This window comes from Eretmochelys imbricata, chromosome 10, assembly GCF_965152235.1.
Source record: "Eretmochelys imbricata isolate rEreImb1 chromosome 10, rEreImb1.hap1, whole genome shotgun sequence".
Classification (NCBI taxonomy): domain Eukaryota; kingdom Metazoa; phylum Chordata; order Testudines; family Cheloniidae; genus Eretmochelys; species Eretmochelys imbricata.
Window position 1 is genome coordinate 46921455 of NC_135581.1, and position 13973 is coordinate 46935427.

General features: G+C 45.9%; 1 protein-coding gene across 1 annotated transcript; it reads right to left on the reverse strand.

Annotated features, from left to right (window-relative positions):
- Window positions 1-8088: 8088 nt before the first annotated feature.
- On the reverse strand, window positions 8089-13758 carry CYP1A1 (cytochrome P450 family 1 subfamily A member 1). Its single transcript, XM_077828123.1, has 6 exons — window positions 12913-13758; window positions 12216-12342; window positions 11583-11672; window positions 11368-11491; window positions 10335-10421; window positions 8089-8395 (listed from the first exon to the last, which is right to left on the reverse strand). Exons 1-6 carry the CDS (start codon window positions 13756-13758, stop codon window positions 8089-8091), a joined length of 1581 nt encoding a protein of 526 aa, XP_077684249.1.
- Window positions 13759-13973: the final 215 nt, after the last annotated feature.

The following is a 13973-nucleotide window of genomic DNA, read 5'->3' on the forward strand; positions in this document are numbered from 1 at the left end:
TGTGCGTCTGCCGTCACTTCCGCCTCGGTGGGGGGGGAGCCCACGCTCACCCGCCTCCAGTCATAGAGGCCTGTTCTTTGCCTCAGTGCCAAGACGACGCTCTACCCACCCCTAGGAGCATAGACAACTGGACCTCCTGCGGCCCTGCGCCGTGCAAACCGAACCCGCCTAACTGGCTATGCACCTGCGCAGAGTGCCCTCCGGGGTTGCGCGTGTGTAAACCCTGTTGGCACGTGCCGCTGGTGCGCATGCTCCATGTGCCTCATGCCGAGGAGGAGTTCTGTGCTCAGGTAGAGTCCCCTTTCCAGGGCGGGGCAGTGGGGTCCCAGAGCGAAGCTCCAGGAGCTTCCAGACCCCGCCCCCGGGCAGCCTGGAACGCTCCTGCGCGGGCGCAGCGTGCCATGGGGCTCGGCAGGGCCGCCTCCTGCACCCTGTCCATGCTCCCACCTGCCTCCAGCCAGAGGGAGCCTGCCAGCCAGCTCCCTGCCCCCCCCGGCCACAGGCAGCACAGCCCTTCCCACCCTGCTTAATTTGTGCTAGGGCTCAGCCCTGCACCTCTGGTTGGCAGTTCATAGCCCCCGCACTTCTGGGCTTGCTGCATCAGTTATGAATGTAAAAAAAATTCCTTGAGCCTCAGCACCTAATTGCTTGAGCCCTGGCACTACTTTCAATTCCTGGGGTTAAAACACGACCTGACCCTTTCCCAGCATGTGGGCACCATTGTCCCTTTTGCAGGACAGTGATGGGCCACTGCACATGCCATGCGCCAAATTCACAGGTCCAGCTCCTGCTGCAGGAACAGCGCACCCCAGCTTGGCAGTTACACCTCAGGCTCCACTCACAGCACTTAGGGTGACGGTGAAATCAGACTTGCGTTTATTTAACAAAGAATAGCGAGTCAAGAAGAAACAAGGAGAATGGAAACAGATGGTTAAATAGCAAATAAAATAACACACTTTCTAGAGTCTAAATTTAACTAAGATGACATTTTCATAATAACATTTAGTTTATCCAAAGCTTCCCTGATAGTGTTCAGCAACCAGGTTGGCTGCTTGTCCCCTAGGTGAAGGATGTCTCGGTTTACCTCTGTACCTCTGGATATAGTTCCAACATTCCATTGACTTTACTTGTAAACAGGAGAGAATTTTCCCTGGAGACTTTGCAATCTTTTGATTAGCATTTTGCTCAGTCTGTAAATAGGCATCCATTGTGAAGTATGCAATACTCAAATTTACAAATAGGCAGACAGGTGGACAAGCGTTTCCTGCCTGAAAGAAATTTTATTACCTTTTGATGACCAGGCCCAGCTTGCAGACCTTAAGAGCATAATCTTTAGCATATGTACCTAACTCCTTATATATTATCTGTACATACATTTTGCAATGATTATGATGATCAGTGTGACACAGACTTTCTGTAGAAACCTTACGGGACACCCTTTGACGAATTAGTATGTAGATACCAGACCCAGGGGATCCCTGTAACCTTATGTTGGCACCAAGAGGTCCCTGAGTCACACAGCCCCACTCACAACACCTGCTATGGGGAGGTAGGCGCATATCAATGGGGCCTCCTCCTCTCCCTTCATCCCAACCCACAACACCCATTGCAGGGAGAGGAGGAGGCCCCATTGATGCAAATTCCCTTGAGGAAAGACAGGCCTGACACATGCAGATGGAGGACGAGGGCCTTCTAGGCCATCCACCAAGGGGAATAGCATCCGCTGAGGGTCAGTCAAAAGAACCCAAGCAAGCCTCTGCTTTTACTTAAATGTCATGGAGGGGGAGGGCAATGTCCCTGCAGAACAGTCAAGACCTTGCGTTTTATGGTCTTATCAAAAGAGCCACAACTGGATAAATTGCATGGAGGTCAATGCTTCTGTACCTTGGAAAGATGGAGGTCTGAGCAAGCCCTAGGGATTACGTAGCACACTACTATTAGCAGTACTAGAGAGCCACCATGTTTCGAGCAGGGAGTTCAGATATACATAATTCAGATATTCCATTATTCATTCAAGAAATGACTGCCCTCTACCTCCTTATGCTCCTTAGAGCTCATGAATCTCAACATTCCTTTTTGGGTTACCGTCCTTGCTACATCTTGCAATTAAAGGGAATCATTCTCTAATCACATCCTTGTCATTTGACATAGGTCGCTTCGTAGTGCCATTCAAACTGGTGTGATCTAGGGAGCTTAGATGAAGCAAGAGGACATATTTATCTTCCTGGGTAATATGGCCTGTTACCAGTTAGGGGAATTTCAGTGCCTCATGCATTAGAAATACAATACATATTCACCACCTTTGGAATTCTCTTTGGCTGGATTGGGATGTCTTTTAGCACAAGATGTATGCTTACGTGGGGCCCTGAGCTTTTGAGTCAAGAACATCCGTGTTTATTATTGTATTTCAGTTTCTTGAACACGATGAAAGGTGGTCTACACATTTTCTTTACTTTCATACAGTCCAAATAGGTCCAAAGATTCATCTTTTATAACAGCTTACATCATTGCCTATGATTATAGATTCTGATTTCACAGCTGTATTTATTGCCCTGATGAGCACAAGACCTGCTATATTGGCCCAGCCCTGTATCATCATTGATGTTAATGTCAAAGATGCACTCAATGACTTTTCTCAGTTCATCTTTACAGGGGATTCTCTTCCACCCAATGTTTCCTTTATGAAAAATATGGCAATAAGAGCATATGGCTGGTACCTCCCACCTTATATAATAAGTAGGTGTAGCAGAATTCCGTGTAAGTTTGGTACAGGGCAGATCTGCCAGCTCTCACGCATGGGTTGGGTCTAATTATTTCAGCTCATCTGGCTGCGCTTTCTGAGTCACTGACAGAAGAGCGAAATCAGAAAGTACATTGCAATCATTTCTCATTCAACAATAAGAAACAGAAAGGGACTTCTTAGAATGCCAAAATGTGCCCAGCAGCCATGCTTGGGGCCACAGGACTCATTCCACACATAACAATACTAAAGATGGGCCAAAATCAGAAGGATTTAACTTCCTTCCCCATCTCACATTTTGGGGGTTTGGGCTAAATGGGATCCAGATTTTAATCATGTCTGGATTTTGATTTGGAAAGCTAAAATCCAACTGATGAACTTGCAAAATCAACTCTAATTTTTGCCCACATCTAACCTGGACATCTATATCTCTTCTTTATATCAGATTCTCACTTTCAAGATACCATGATGTTTCCCACTTTCCCTCCATCTCTGTTGAACCTAGCTGTTCTCCACCAGAAGCCCAGGATGACTCAGGAAAATGGCCATATTTTGTTTTGCTACTAACTCAGTGGTGGGAACAGACTGTGTTTCATCTGTGAACTTGCTGATCTGGCCAACTTAAACTGCAGTCTGTGCTTATGACAATATAAAGAACAAAATAATTACAGTAGCTAAAGGTGACAATGGGAACAATAAAGGTCATTATGGAAGGAAAGCTTCTTCGAAGAGACAAGTCATTTCACGTGCCACCTTAAAGAGGTGACCATAGAGCCACCAACTGATCTGGTGAAGTGACCACATGATGCATATGATGTAGTACAGTGGCTCTCAACCTTTCCAGACTATTGTACCCCTTTCACGAGTCTGATTTCGGCCCAGGGCAGCAAGGCTCAGGCTTCAGCTTCAGAATGTATCTTAGCTTTGCTGAGCCTCTGCTTGCCACCCCCTAATGCTGGCCCTGTGTAACGGGTTGTCAGGGTTCCTTCCCCACTCTGAACTCTAGGGTACAGATGTGGGGACCTGCATGAAAGACCCCCTAAGCTTATTCTTACTACCTTAGGTTAAAAACTTCCCCAAGGTACAAACTTTGCCTTGTCCTTGAACAGTATGCTGCCACCACCAAGCGTTTTAAAGAAAGAACAGGGAAAGAGACCATTTGGAGATGTCTTCCCCCAAAAATATCCCCCCAAGCCCTACACATCCTCTTTCCTGGGGAGGCTTGAGAATAATATCCTAACCAATTGGTTACAAAATCATCAAAGACCCAAACCCCTGAATCTTGGAACAATGGAAAAATCAGTCAGATTCTTAAAAGAAGGATTTTATTTAAAAAAAAAAGAAAGGTAAAAATCATCTCATTAAAATCAGGATGGAAAATACTTTACAGGGTATTCAGATTCAAAACACAGAGGATCCCCCTCTGGGCAAAACCTTAAAGTTACAGAAAACAGGAATAAACCTCCCTCTTAACACAGGGAAAATTCACATAAAACAAAAGATAAACTAATCCGCCTTGCCTGGCTTACCTATACTGGTTGCAATATTGGAGACTTGGATTGGGATGGGTTGGAAAAGATGAGTTTCTGTCTGGCCTCTCTCAGTCCCAAGAGAGAACAACCACGTAAACAAAGAGCACAAACAAAAGCCTCCCCCCCCCTCAAGATTTGAAAGTATCTTGTTCCCTTATTGGTCCTTTGGGTCAGGTGCCAGCCAGGTTAGCTGAGCTTCTTAACCCTTTACAGGTAACAGGTTGTTGCCTCTGGCCAGGAGGGATTTTATAGCACTGTATACAGAAAGGTGGTTACCCTTCCCTTTATATTTATGACACGGGTTGTGCTCACCACTGTGGCACCTACTGCTGGTTGCTCCTGGAATTAACTTTGTCCATCAGCCGGGCACCCTCCTCTTGTGGTGTCTCACTTTCAGTCACTGCTTCTCCACAGTCTCTGCGGTCTGTGGGGACCTGCGTCACTCCTGGACCATGGTGTCCTCTTCAGGGCACAGCCCTTTAGCTGTGCCCCAACTCCGTTGTCTCCCCTTTGTGGGGGAAATCAGCAGTCCGTCACCCAGCCTCTCACCGCAGTGGCAAACTGTGGCCCTGTGACATTCTGTACCTCGTGGGAACACCGTACACCCCCATGTTCATCCTTATAATATGATTGTGTGGTATCTAATGCAAAGTTTATCATGTCAGGCTCATGATGTACTGAGCATTGTTGTTATGGTAATGTTTTAGTAATTGTTGTTATAGTAATGTTATAGGTTATAATTTCATGTATATAGTTATGAGGCAGAAAATGTGTTCTCATGGCTTAAAGCAAGCTCAGACAAAAACTCTCCAAGAGCAGAGGGGCAGTTCACGCCTCATCAGGGCATGTATGGGACAAACCCAGCCTAGCCTCACAGGAACAAAGGACGCTGGCCTAGGCAACAACAAAGGATCTGTTGGACTCTCAAGTAAGTCACCCCCCTTCCTTTAAACTATCCTCCCTCCTCCCCATAACCCTTTTACTAGACTGAACATATAAATCTATTACTAATTCCCTCTAAAAACTAGTTTTAAAGAGCAGCAATACACAATTTGAAGGCAAATAATGTCTTTGGTTTCCCCTCTCACTGTCTGTCCTTTGTTTTCACCCATTTTAACTTGTGACTTTGAAAAGGTTTTTGTTAGATGAATAGACCTGGTCTAGTAAGACCTCTGCCTTAATATTATTTTCATGTACAACAGTATCAAGTTGTTTGCTATGGGTTATTTACAAGTATCCAGACAATTGCCAAGTATTAAAGGAAATGCTCACAAATCTCAGCAGTTTTATGAATTTTCTTACAAGATAAGCATGTTGCATATTCTCCTCTTTAAAATATTTCAGGGAGAAGGATACCATGTGATTTAGCTGACCAGCCACACAGCGGGTGACATTCCTCAATGCAACGCTTAAGTTCACACAAGCCTTCAAAATAGGACTTAAGTAGTGCATGGGTATTTAGCTAGCTCTCTGCATAAGGGTGCATTTCACCCAGCACAAATAGATCGTGAAATTTCACAAACTCGTAATCTGCAAATTATTCATCCCAGCCATTTAGGAGAAGGCTGGTTATGTTTCTCCTCAAAACCTTTAGACAACTGAGATGAGTCAATGAGATTAGAAATAATGGCTGCAAAATGTGTTCTGTTTACATGTTGTACATCTGATTCTATATTCAATATATATTTCACAGCCATAGCCAGCTGGTTACATTTCAGAGATAATCTTAGGCCAAAGTCGCTTATTCTAAACTAGGGCACACAAAAAAACCTGGGTGCCTGTCATAAAAGGACTACACCTCAGGGATGTTAAGGGAAGTTCAGCAGAGAACACAAGATACTCAGTGTAAAACCTCTCACAAGATCAGTGGTAGCTGCATGTTGCCCGATGCTGTTGTTTCTACAGGTAAGAATGAGGGAGCTGGCTAATTGAAGTGTCAGATGTCACTATAGGGCAGGGGTCGGCAACCTATGGCACGGCATGTGAGCCGATTTTTAATGGCACACTGCTGCCTGTCGGGTCCCAGCCGCCGGCCCCGCTCTGCCCGCTGCCGAACCCAGGCCTGGACCCCGGCAGGCAGCAGCGTGCCATTAAAAATCCTGCCCGCCCCGACCTGCTCTTCTCCGCCCCTGCCCCCCAGCAGGATGAAGAAGCTTGGTCCTGCCAGCTGCTGCTGCAGGGCAGGAAAGCTCCCCTCTCCCCCGCCTCTTCCCCCAGCATGCTGGGTTCCTGCCCCTCCTCCTCTCCCTCTCTGCTGCTGATCAGCTGATGGCCCTTGCACCGGGATGGGGAGAAGAGGAGCTGCAGTGCTCTCGCTGCTCCGGGGAGGAGACGAAGATGAGGTGGGGACGGGGCCTTGGGGAAGGGGGGTGGAATCAGGCCATATCCCCTCCAGCCCCCTCCCGTGAGCTGCTCTGAGCAGGGGGCTGGGAACACCCCCATGGCCCCAGCCCACACACCCAGCCCTCTGCCCTGATCCCTGCACCCCCCCACACACCCCAGCCCTCTGCCCTGACCCCTACACCCTCCTCACACACACCCAGCCCTCTGCCCTGATCCCTGCACCTTACATCGCCCCCACACCCCAGGCCCCTGCCTTGAACCCTGCACCCTGCTTATACACACCCAGCCTCCTGCACTGACCCCTGCACCCCCCCACGACCCCAGCCCTGACTTCAGTACCCCCCACACATACCCAGCCCCCCCACACCCCATGTCCTGACTCTTGCACCGCCCACATTCCCACCCTGAACACCAAACAGGAGCTCCTGCACCCTCCCACATTCCCACCTGCACCCCTCGCACCAAATGGGAGCTGCCCAGGTAAGTACTCCACACCCAAACCTCTTGCCCCAACCCTGAACCACCTCCTTCATTCTAGCTCCTGGCCAGACCCTGCACCCCAACCCCCAGCCTGCTCCTTCACCCCCAGCCCTGTGCTCAGTGCACTCCCACCCTCAGCTCAGTGCAGAGAGAGAGGAAGAGAATGGGCTAGAACCAGGGAGAAAGTAGGTACCTACTCTAAGTGGGCAGGGCCGGGATCCCAGACCGGCAGCGGGCTGAGTGGGGCCGGCAGCCAGAACCCTGGCTGGCAGGAGCCGGTGGACTGAACCCCAGACTGGCAGTGGGCTGAGTGGCAGCGGGCTGAGCCGCTCAGCCCACTGCCAGTCTGGGGTCCTGGCCGCGCTCAGCCCGCTGCCAGTCTGGGGTTCTGGCTGCTGGCCCCTTGCCAGCCAGGGTCCCTGCTGCAGGCCCTCGCTCAGCCTGCTGCCAGCCTAGGTGAATGGAATCCTAGGCTGGCAGCGGGCTGAGCGGGCCGGTGGCGTAAGATCAGCATTTTAATTTAATTTTAAATGAAGCTTCTTAAACATTTTGAAAACCTTGTTTACATTCAACAATAGTTTAGTTATATATTATATTGAGATACCTTCTAAAAAACGTTAAAATGTATTACTGGCACACGAAACCTTAAATTAAAGTGAATAAAAGAAGACTCAGCACACCACTTCTGAAAGGTTGCCGACCCCTGCTATAGGGCATGCTCCTCAGAGTATACTTGGTAGGCTTTGCCAATTTTTGAGTCAGTTACAAAACAGTCTTTGAATGCCAATAGGCAGCAGCAGATAGAGTACATTTACATATCAGATATGAGCAAGCCTCCACGATGTCAGTACAGATGCAGAGTCAACATGGCTTCTATTATCTTAGACTCTATAGCATGTCAGCCTTCAAAGCAGTCTTGGTGGTAGTTCCCAAAAGCCAAAATATTGTGATGTGGCATTTCCCCTCCATGTCCTAGCAATGAGAATCTGCAGCTCACCCAGAGCTTTTCACTTCAAAGCGCGGTTTAATCTGGAAGTGCTCACACCTTTTGTGCTTCATGGTCAGTCCATACTGAGGTGTTATGTCCGCCTTCTCACCATCACATATGCTGAACTCCAATTGCTGGAGCAGGGTGGTCAAGAAGAGGAAGACCTCCCACCTGCCAATGGACTCACCAATGCACTTCCTCTTCCCCAAGCCAAACATCATCACTTTCTCACTCTCTGCCCTGTTTACTTCAGTCCCTTCAGCACTGAGGAAACGCTTTGGGTTGAAGGTAGATGGATCTTTCCAAAGCTTCCTGAAATGGAAGGAGAAGACCACAGTTGTACCATCATCTGAAGGATTACTAGGAAAGCAGGCATTTCAGCATGAATAGCATCAGAACAGACTCGTGTGAAACATGGCAACAGTTTTCAACCTCACATCCAGCTACTTTTACTACTCATTCGTGCTCTCACCTTTAGCACTGCAGCAACAAAATCCTCTGTGCCAAATTCAGCTCTAGTGTTGCTTACTTGAAAGTTTATGCAGTTACACCAGGGATGAATTTAACCCTTTATGTTTGTGACCAAAGGCAATATAGTTTCGGCTGAGGGGAAAACAAGTCATTAATGGGTTCGATTTTTTTTATTAAAAATGATGATTTGAGGTTTCATAATTTGAAATCTTCCTGGGAAAACCAATTGCATCCTAGACCATCCATAATGGACCTATCCTCCATAAACCTATCCAGTTTTTTTTAACTCATTTATACTTTTGGCCATCACAAGATCCAATGGCAATGAGTTCCACAGGTTAGTTGCGCATTGTGTGAAAATGTACTTCCACTTGCTGGTGTTAAACCTGCTGTCTATTCATTTCATTGGGAGATCCTTGATTTTTGTGATGTGTAAAAGGATAAACAAGATTTCCTTATTCAGTTTCTCTACACCGTTCATGATTTTACAGACCTCTGTCATATCCTCCCCCATTAACCATCTTTTTTCTAAGCAGAACTGCCTTAATCTTTAGTCTTTTCTGGTATGGAAGTCATTCCGTACCCTTTTGTCATCTTTGTTGCTCCTCTCTGAAGCTTTTCCAGTTCTACAATAGCCTTTTTGATATGGGGCAACCACAAATGGACACACTATTCAAGGAAGGAGTGCACCATGAATTTATATAGTGGCATGATGATATTTTCTGTCTTATTTTTTATCCCTTCCTGAATAGTTCCTAACATACTGTTAGTCTTTTTGATCATTGCTGTGCATTGAATGGAAGTTTTCAGAGAACTACCTGTGGTGGCTCCAAGATCTTTGTTTGGTGGTAACATCTAATTTAGCGAGAGAGAGAGAGAGAGAGAGACAGGATTTTCCCATATGCATTACTGTGCACTTACCAATGTTGGATTGCATGTGCCATTTTTTTGCCCATTCATCCAGTTTTGTGAGATACCTCTAACTCTTTGCATATATCTTGAATAATTTTGTATTGTCTGCAAAGTTTGCCACTTTGCCCCCTTTTCCAGATTAATATGTTGAATAGCACAAATCCCAGTAAAAATTCTTGGATGACCCACTCTTCACCTCTCCACTGTGAAAACTGACCAATTATTCCTACCCTTTCACCAGTTTCTGACCCTTGAGAGGACCTTCCCTCTTATCCCATGGCTACTTAGTTTTCTTAAGTGCCTTTGGTGAGGGACCTTGTCAAAAGCTCTGAAAATCCAAGTGTACAGTATCAACTGGCTCACCCTTATCCAAATGTTTGTTGACTCCCTGAAAAAATTGTAAGATTAGTGAGGCATGACTTCCCTTAAACTAGGTTAAACCTAGTCTACCTGCAAGATACTGGATCCCAGCAGGCCCAGTACGAACAACATTAGTTACTGTGGTATATGGGTGTGGGGAAAGGCTCAAACTTTAGTATCTAAAAGCCACATTGGTCCCAGTTCTCCTCTCATAAGGTTGAAAGTCAGAACTCCATTTGAATCCATGGAATTCTACTAGCGTAAGTGAAGAGAATAAGACCCATAGTTTACCAGTCATACAGTAAATCCTCAGTGAGATCGCTCCTCCCCCGCACCCCAAAACAGAGACTTCAACCGGTTTACAGGGTTTCTATAGAAATAATGTCTGCAGCATGTTCCCAATAATCCTGTACAGTCATTTAGGACTCATCTAGATTTGTCTTATTGATACAAAGGCATTGGAACAATTTTAGCACCAACCCATCATATTTGGTCTGACTGAACTTACTCATCATGATTGACTTGCCACTGGTTGACAAACACACAGAGGTCCTTCGGGATGAAGTAGCCATTCAGTACTGTGTCTTTCGTTGTGCTGAAAGAAACAGAGGTGGTCTTAAATTTAAAAAGCTGCAAGGCCCCTTTCAGGTGAATCAAAGTGAGATGACAGTTTTAGAGAAGTGTCTTGTTTTGTACATCTTATTTGCATTCCTCAGACTTGTGTTAGGTGATAGCCCGTCTTTTTTTGTATTTGCAGTGTTAATTGTGAACATTTCTGGGAAATGGAGAATTTTCAAACTCATGTTACTAGCAAAGAAAGTTCCTGTCACTGGAAACAAATGCCTGTTGAAGTGATCAGGTGATATGGTTTCTCCCAAGGAAGAGAAGAAAACATTAAGACACAATGCTGTAGCTCTTAATGGCCCTGCATCAGGTGAATTGGAGGGTCTGAAGTGAAACTGTACTTGGGATTGAGCAGCTTGCGATCAACAACCAGTGCAGCTACACAGGTACAAACCCCAACTAAAGCCACCCTTTACATCAATACAGCTACGTCAGTTGCTGAATTGGAGCTAATCCTATGTATAGATAAGGCAAGAGAAAGGGTTTGAATAACTAATTCAAATCATAGAATATCAGGGTTGGAAGGGACCTCAGGAGGTCATCTCGTCCAACCCCCTGCTCAAAGCAGGACCAATCCCCAATTTTTGCCCCCATCCCTAAATGGCCCCCTCAAGGATTGAACTCACCACCCTGGGTTTAGCAGGCCAATGCTCAAACCACTGAGCTATCCCTCCCCCAATGTGCTGCTGAATATTTCACCCCCCCCCATTCAACTTGAGGAGGGAGGGTGCCTTTTGCACTATTCCCCCAGAGGAGTATGGTTTACTTGGCTTCATATCAGGAGGTGGTGAAGGTGATAACAGGGTAAAGAATTCTGTGTTAGTCTGCACAGGAAGGGGGCTGAGTCAGAAGACCATTCTCATAGAGAGCACCAAAAAAAAAGGGCACAAACTGGCCTTGACAGTTACAGGACTTACCAGTGAGGAATGGTGAAGGGCAGGAAGGAGGAATGTCTGAACATCTCTAAGATAAAAGCTTCTGTATAGGGCAGCATGGGCCGGTCTGATAGTCTGGGTCTCCTCTCTCTGCCAATCATCTGATCTACAGGTTAGAGTGGAGGAAGAGGTTGTTTGGCACCCAGCCTTTGAGACACAGGCCTTGAAACTGTATATACCTGAAAGCATGAACCTACCTAATTCTTCATGAATCTTCTTCTGAATTTCTGGATATGTCACAAGATACATGAGACTCCAGGACAACGCAGTTGTCACAGTGTCAAAACCTGGATAGAGACAAAGGAAAAGCAAAGCATTTAGTCATCACTTGAAGACAAGTCAAAGGAAATTTACAACCCCATGACTTTAGATTTTCCTCATTTCTTGGCCAATTTTGCAAGGTGTTAATGTTAGTAGTAGTGCAATTTTTTTTTTTTATCAACTCTGTAAAGTTAATCAAAAATGTGGATGTGCCACAACTTAAATTCAAGGGTGTTTGGAATTTTAGTTCAGGCCCATCTCTAGTAGTTTTATCATCCCAACTCTGGATTGACAGCACTAAACAGCAGTACACAACTGTCTCTGGAGAACTTGTTTCATGGTTATTGTTCCTACAAAGTCCTTCAGGGGGACTGAATTGCCAAAGACTCTTGATTTAAGAACTTTCAAGCTTTCAGTTTGTAAAAATTTAACTGCTCTGCTCCTAACAGTAGCCAACTGAAGTATCCTTTATGCCTCAGAGAATGAGAGTTGCATGAATCAAAGGCCTGGAGATAAATTGGAACAGAAAGCTCTGGGATTGCTTTGGATTTGAATGCAAGTATTTTTACCAGCTCCAAAAAGGTCATTGACAATGCTGATGATCTTCTGATCAGAGAGCTGAATGTTGGCAGATTCATACACTTTCTTCTCCTGACAATGCTCAATCAGGGAGTCGGTGATGTCTCGAATATTGTCCTGAAATAGGAAAGTCCATAGGTTGGAAAGGGTACCAAATTCCAAAACACTAAGGCAGTTAAACAAGAACAGTCCACTGCTGGAGGGAGGAAAGTCTAGTGCCTCGTTGTCACAGGTGTGTGAACTCCGAAGCATGATTACATTGCAGGTTCAGATGTGCAAATAAGCTTTTCTCCCCTGCAGTCATTAGCCAACAGATAATGCTATTTTTCCCAAGTTATGATAATAGAGTGAACTATATTGCTTCCTACAGCAGCTATGAAACTTAGATTAATTAAAGAGTTATAATCAATTGAAAACATTTACTAGTTATAGCAAAATATAGAAATCAATGCCTCTAAATAGTCTGTTTATAAGAAATAATTGGGTTTTAATTTGTAATGTTTTGTTGGGAAATATGCTATTTGGCTAGAGAGAAGATGTTGCACGATCTCCACTACCTCTTCTCTAACCTCTGCTTCAGCTGATATTTGTTTGTGAGCCAGAAAGCAAAAGAGAAAAGACAAAAAGCAGACAATGAAGGATAGAGCAGGAAAATGGATGCAAATGAATCGCCTCCAAGCCGGTTACCTTATCAAAGCTGCTGTAGTGCTCCTTAACAATCTTCTGCAAAAAGGAGTTGAACCTCTTATTGAGATCCTTGAAAATTTTCATGGTGCGGCTAGGGAGATACTGGAGCACTGGGATGAAATCTGCAGGGTTGCCAGAAGCAGCCACATCCCCAAACTCATTGTTCAGGTTTACCATACTGAGCAGCTCCTGGTCACCATGGTTGTAACGGTTGCCAAAGCACATGGCACAGATGACATTGGCCACAGAGACCACCACATACCGATAGGGGTCAAATCTCTTCTTCTCTTCCATCAGTTGCAGCAACTTTCTTATTAGGTAGTCAGCTTCTTTGGAGATGTGCTCCTCGAGGAGGCAGGTGGACGAAGAGTTGGGGCTGGGTGAGACAGAGAAGGTCTTCAGGGCATTCTGGGCCAACTTCCTGCGAGCTCTCCACACCTCCCCTGAATCAGTGCTGAAGGTCAAGCTCTGGCCATCTCCAATGTAGCGGAAACTGTAGAGATCAGGGCGCCCCATGAAGTCCTCCCCTTGCTTCACCAGGGCTTGTTTGATGGTGTCCAAACCACTCAGCACCAGCACAGGTCTGGTGCCGATCCGTATCTGCATCACATCTCCATACTTCTGGCTCATCTGAGTCAAGGTCAGGTGTGGATTGCTCCCCAGCTCCAGCACGTTGCCTATCAGGGGGTAACCCCTTGGTCCTGGGAGCCTCTTCAACCCCTTGGGGATTTGCTGCCGGAAGGATCTGATGACCATGAACATCAGACAGAAGACAGCAGAGGCAATAAGGATCTCGGTGACTGAGACAATGCTCTGGCTTCCCAGCAGTGACATTGCAGCCTTCATCTTCAAGGGACTAAGAACCCTAAGATTAAACAAAAGAAAGGTAAGAGGTCAAGTCCAGGAGGCACCTCAGGTTATAAGGCAGTGTTATCTGATGGTTACTTCATAAAGCTAGCAGTCAGGAAACCTGCATTCTAATTTTGGTTGGGGCACTTGCTTTATGAGACTATTTCTACTTGAACCACATTTATTTAAATGACCAGAGTGAAACAACTTGC

Coding starts and splice junctions, on each gene's coding strand:
- CYP1A1 (XM_077828123.1), bottom strand. CDS start 13,758: ATGAAGGCTGCAATGTCACTGCTGGGAAGCCAGAGCATTGTCTCAGTC. Junction 11,673..12,215: donor CAATGACCTTTTTGGAGCTG/GTAAAAATACTT, acceptor GTCTCTATCCAG/GTTTTGACACTGTGACAACT. Junction 11,492..11,582: donor GAAGATTCATGAAGAATTAG/GTAGGTTCATGC, acceptor TCTAACCTGTAG/ATCAGATGATTGGCAGAGAG.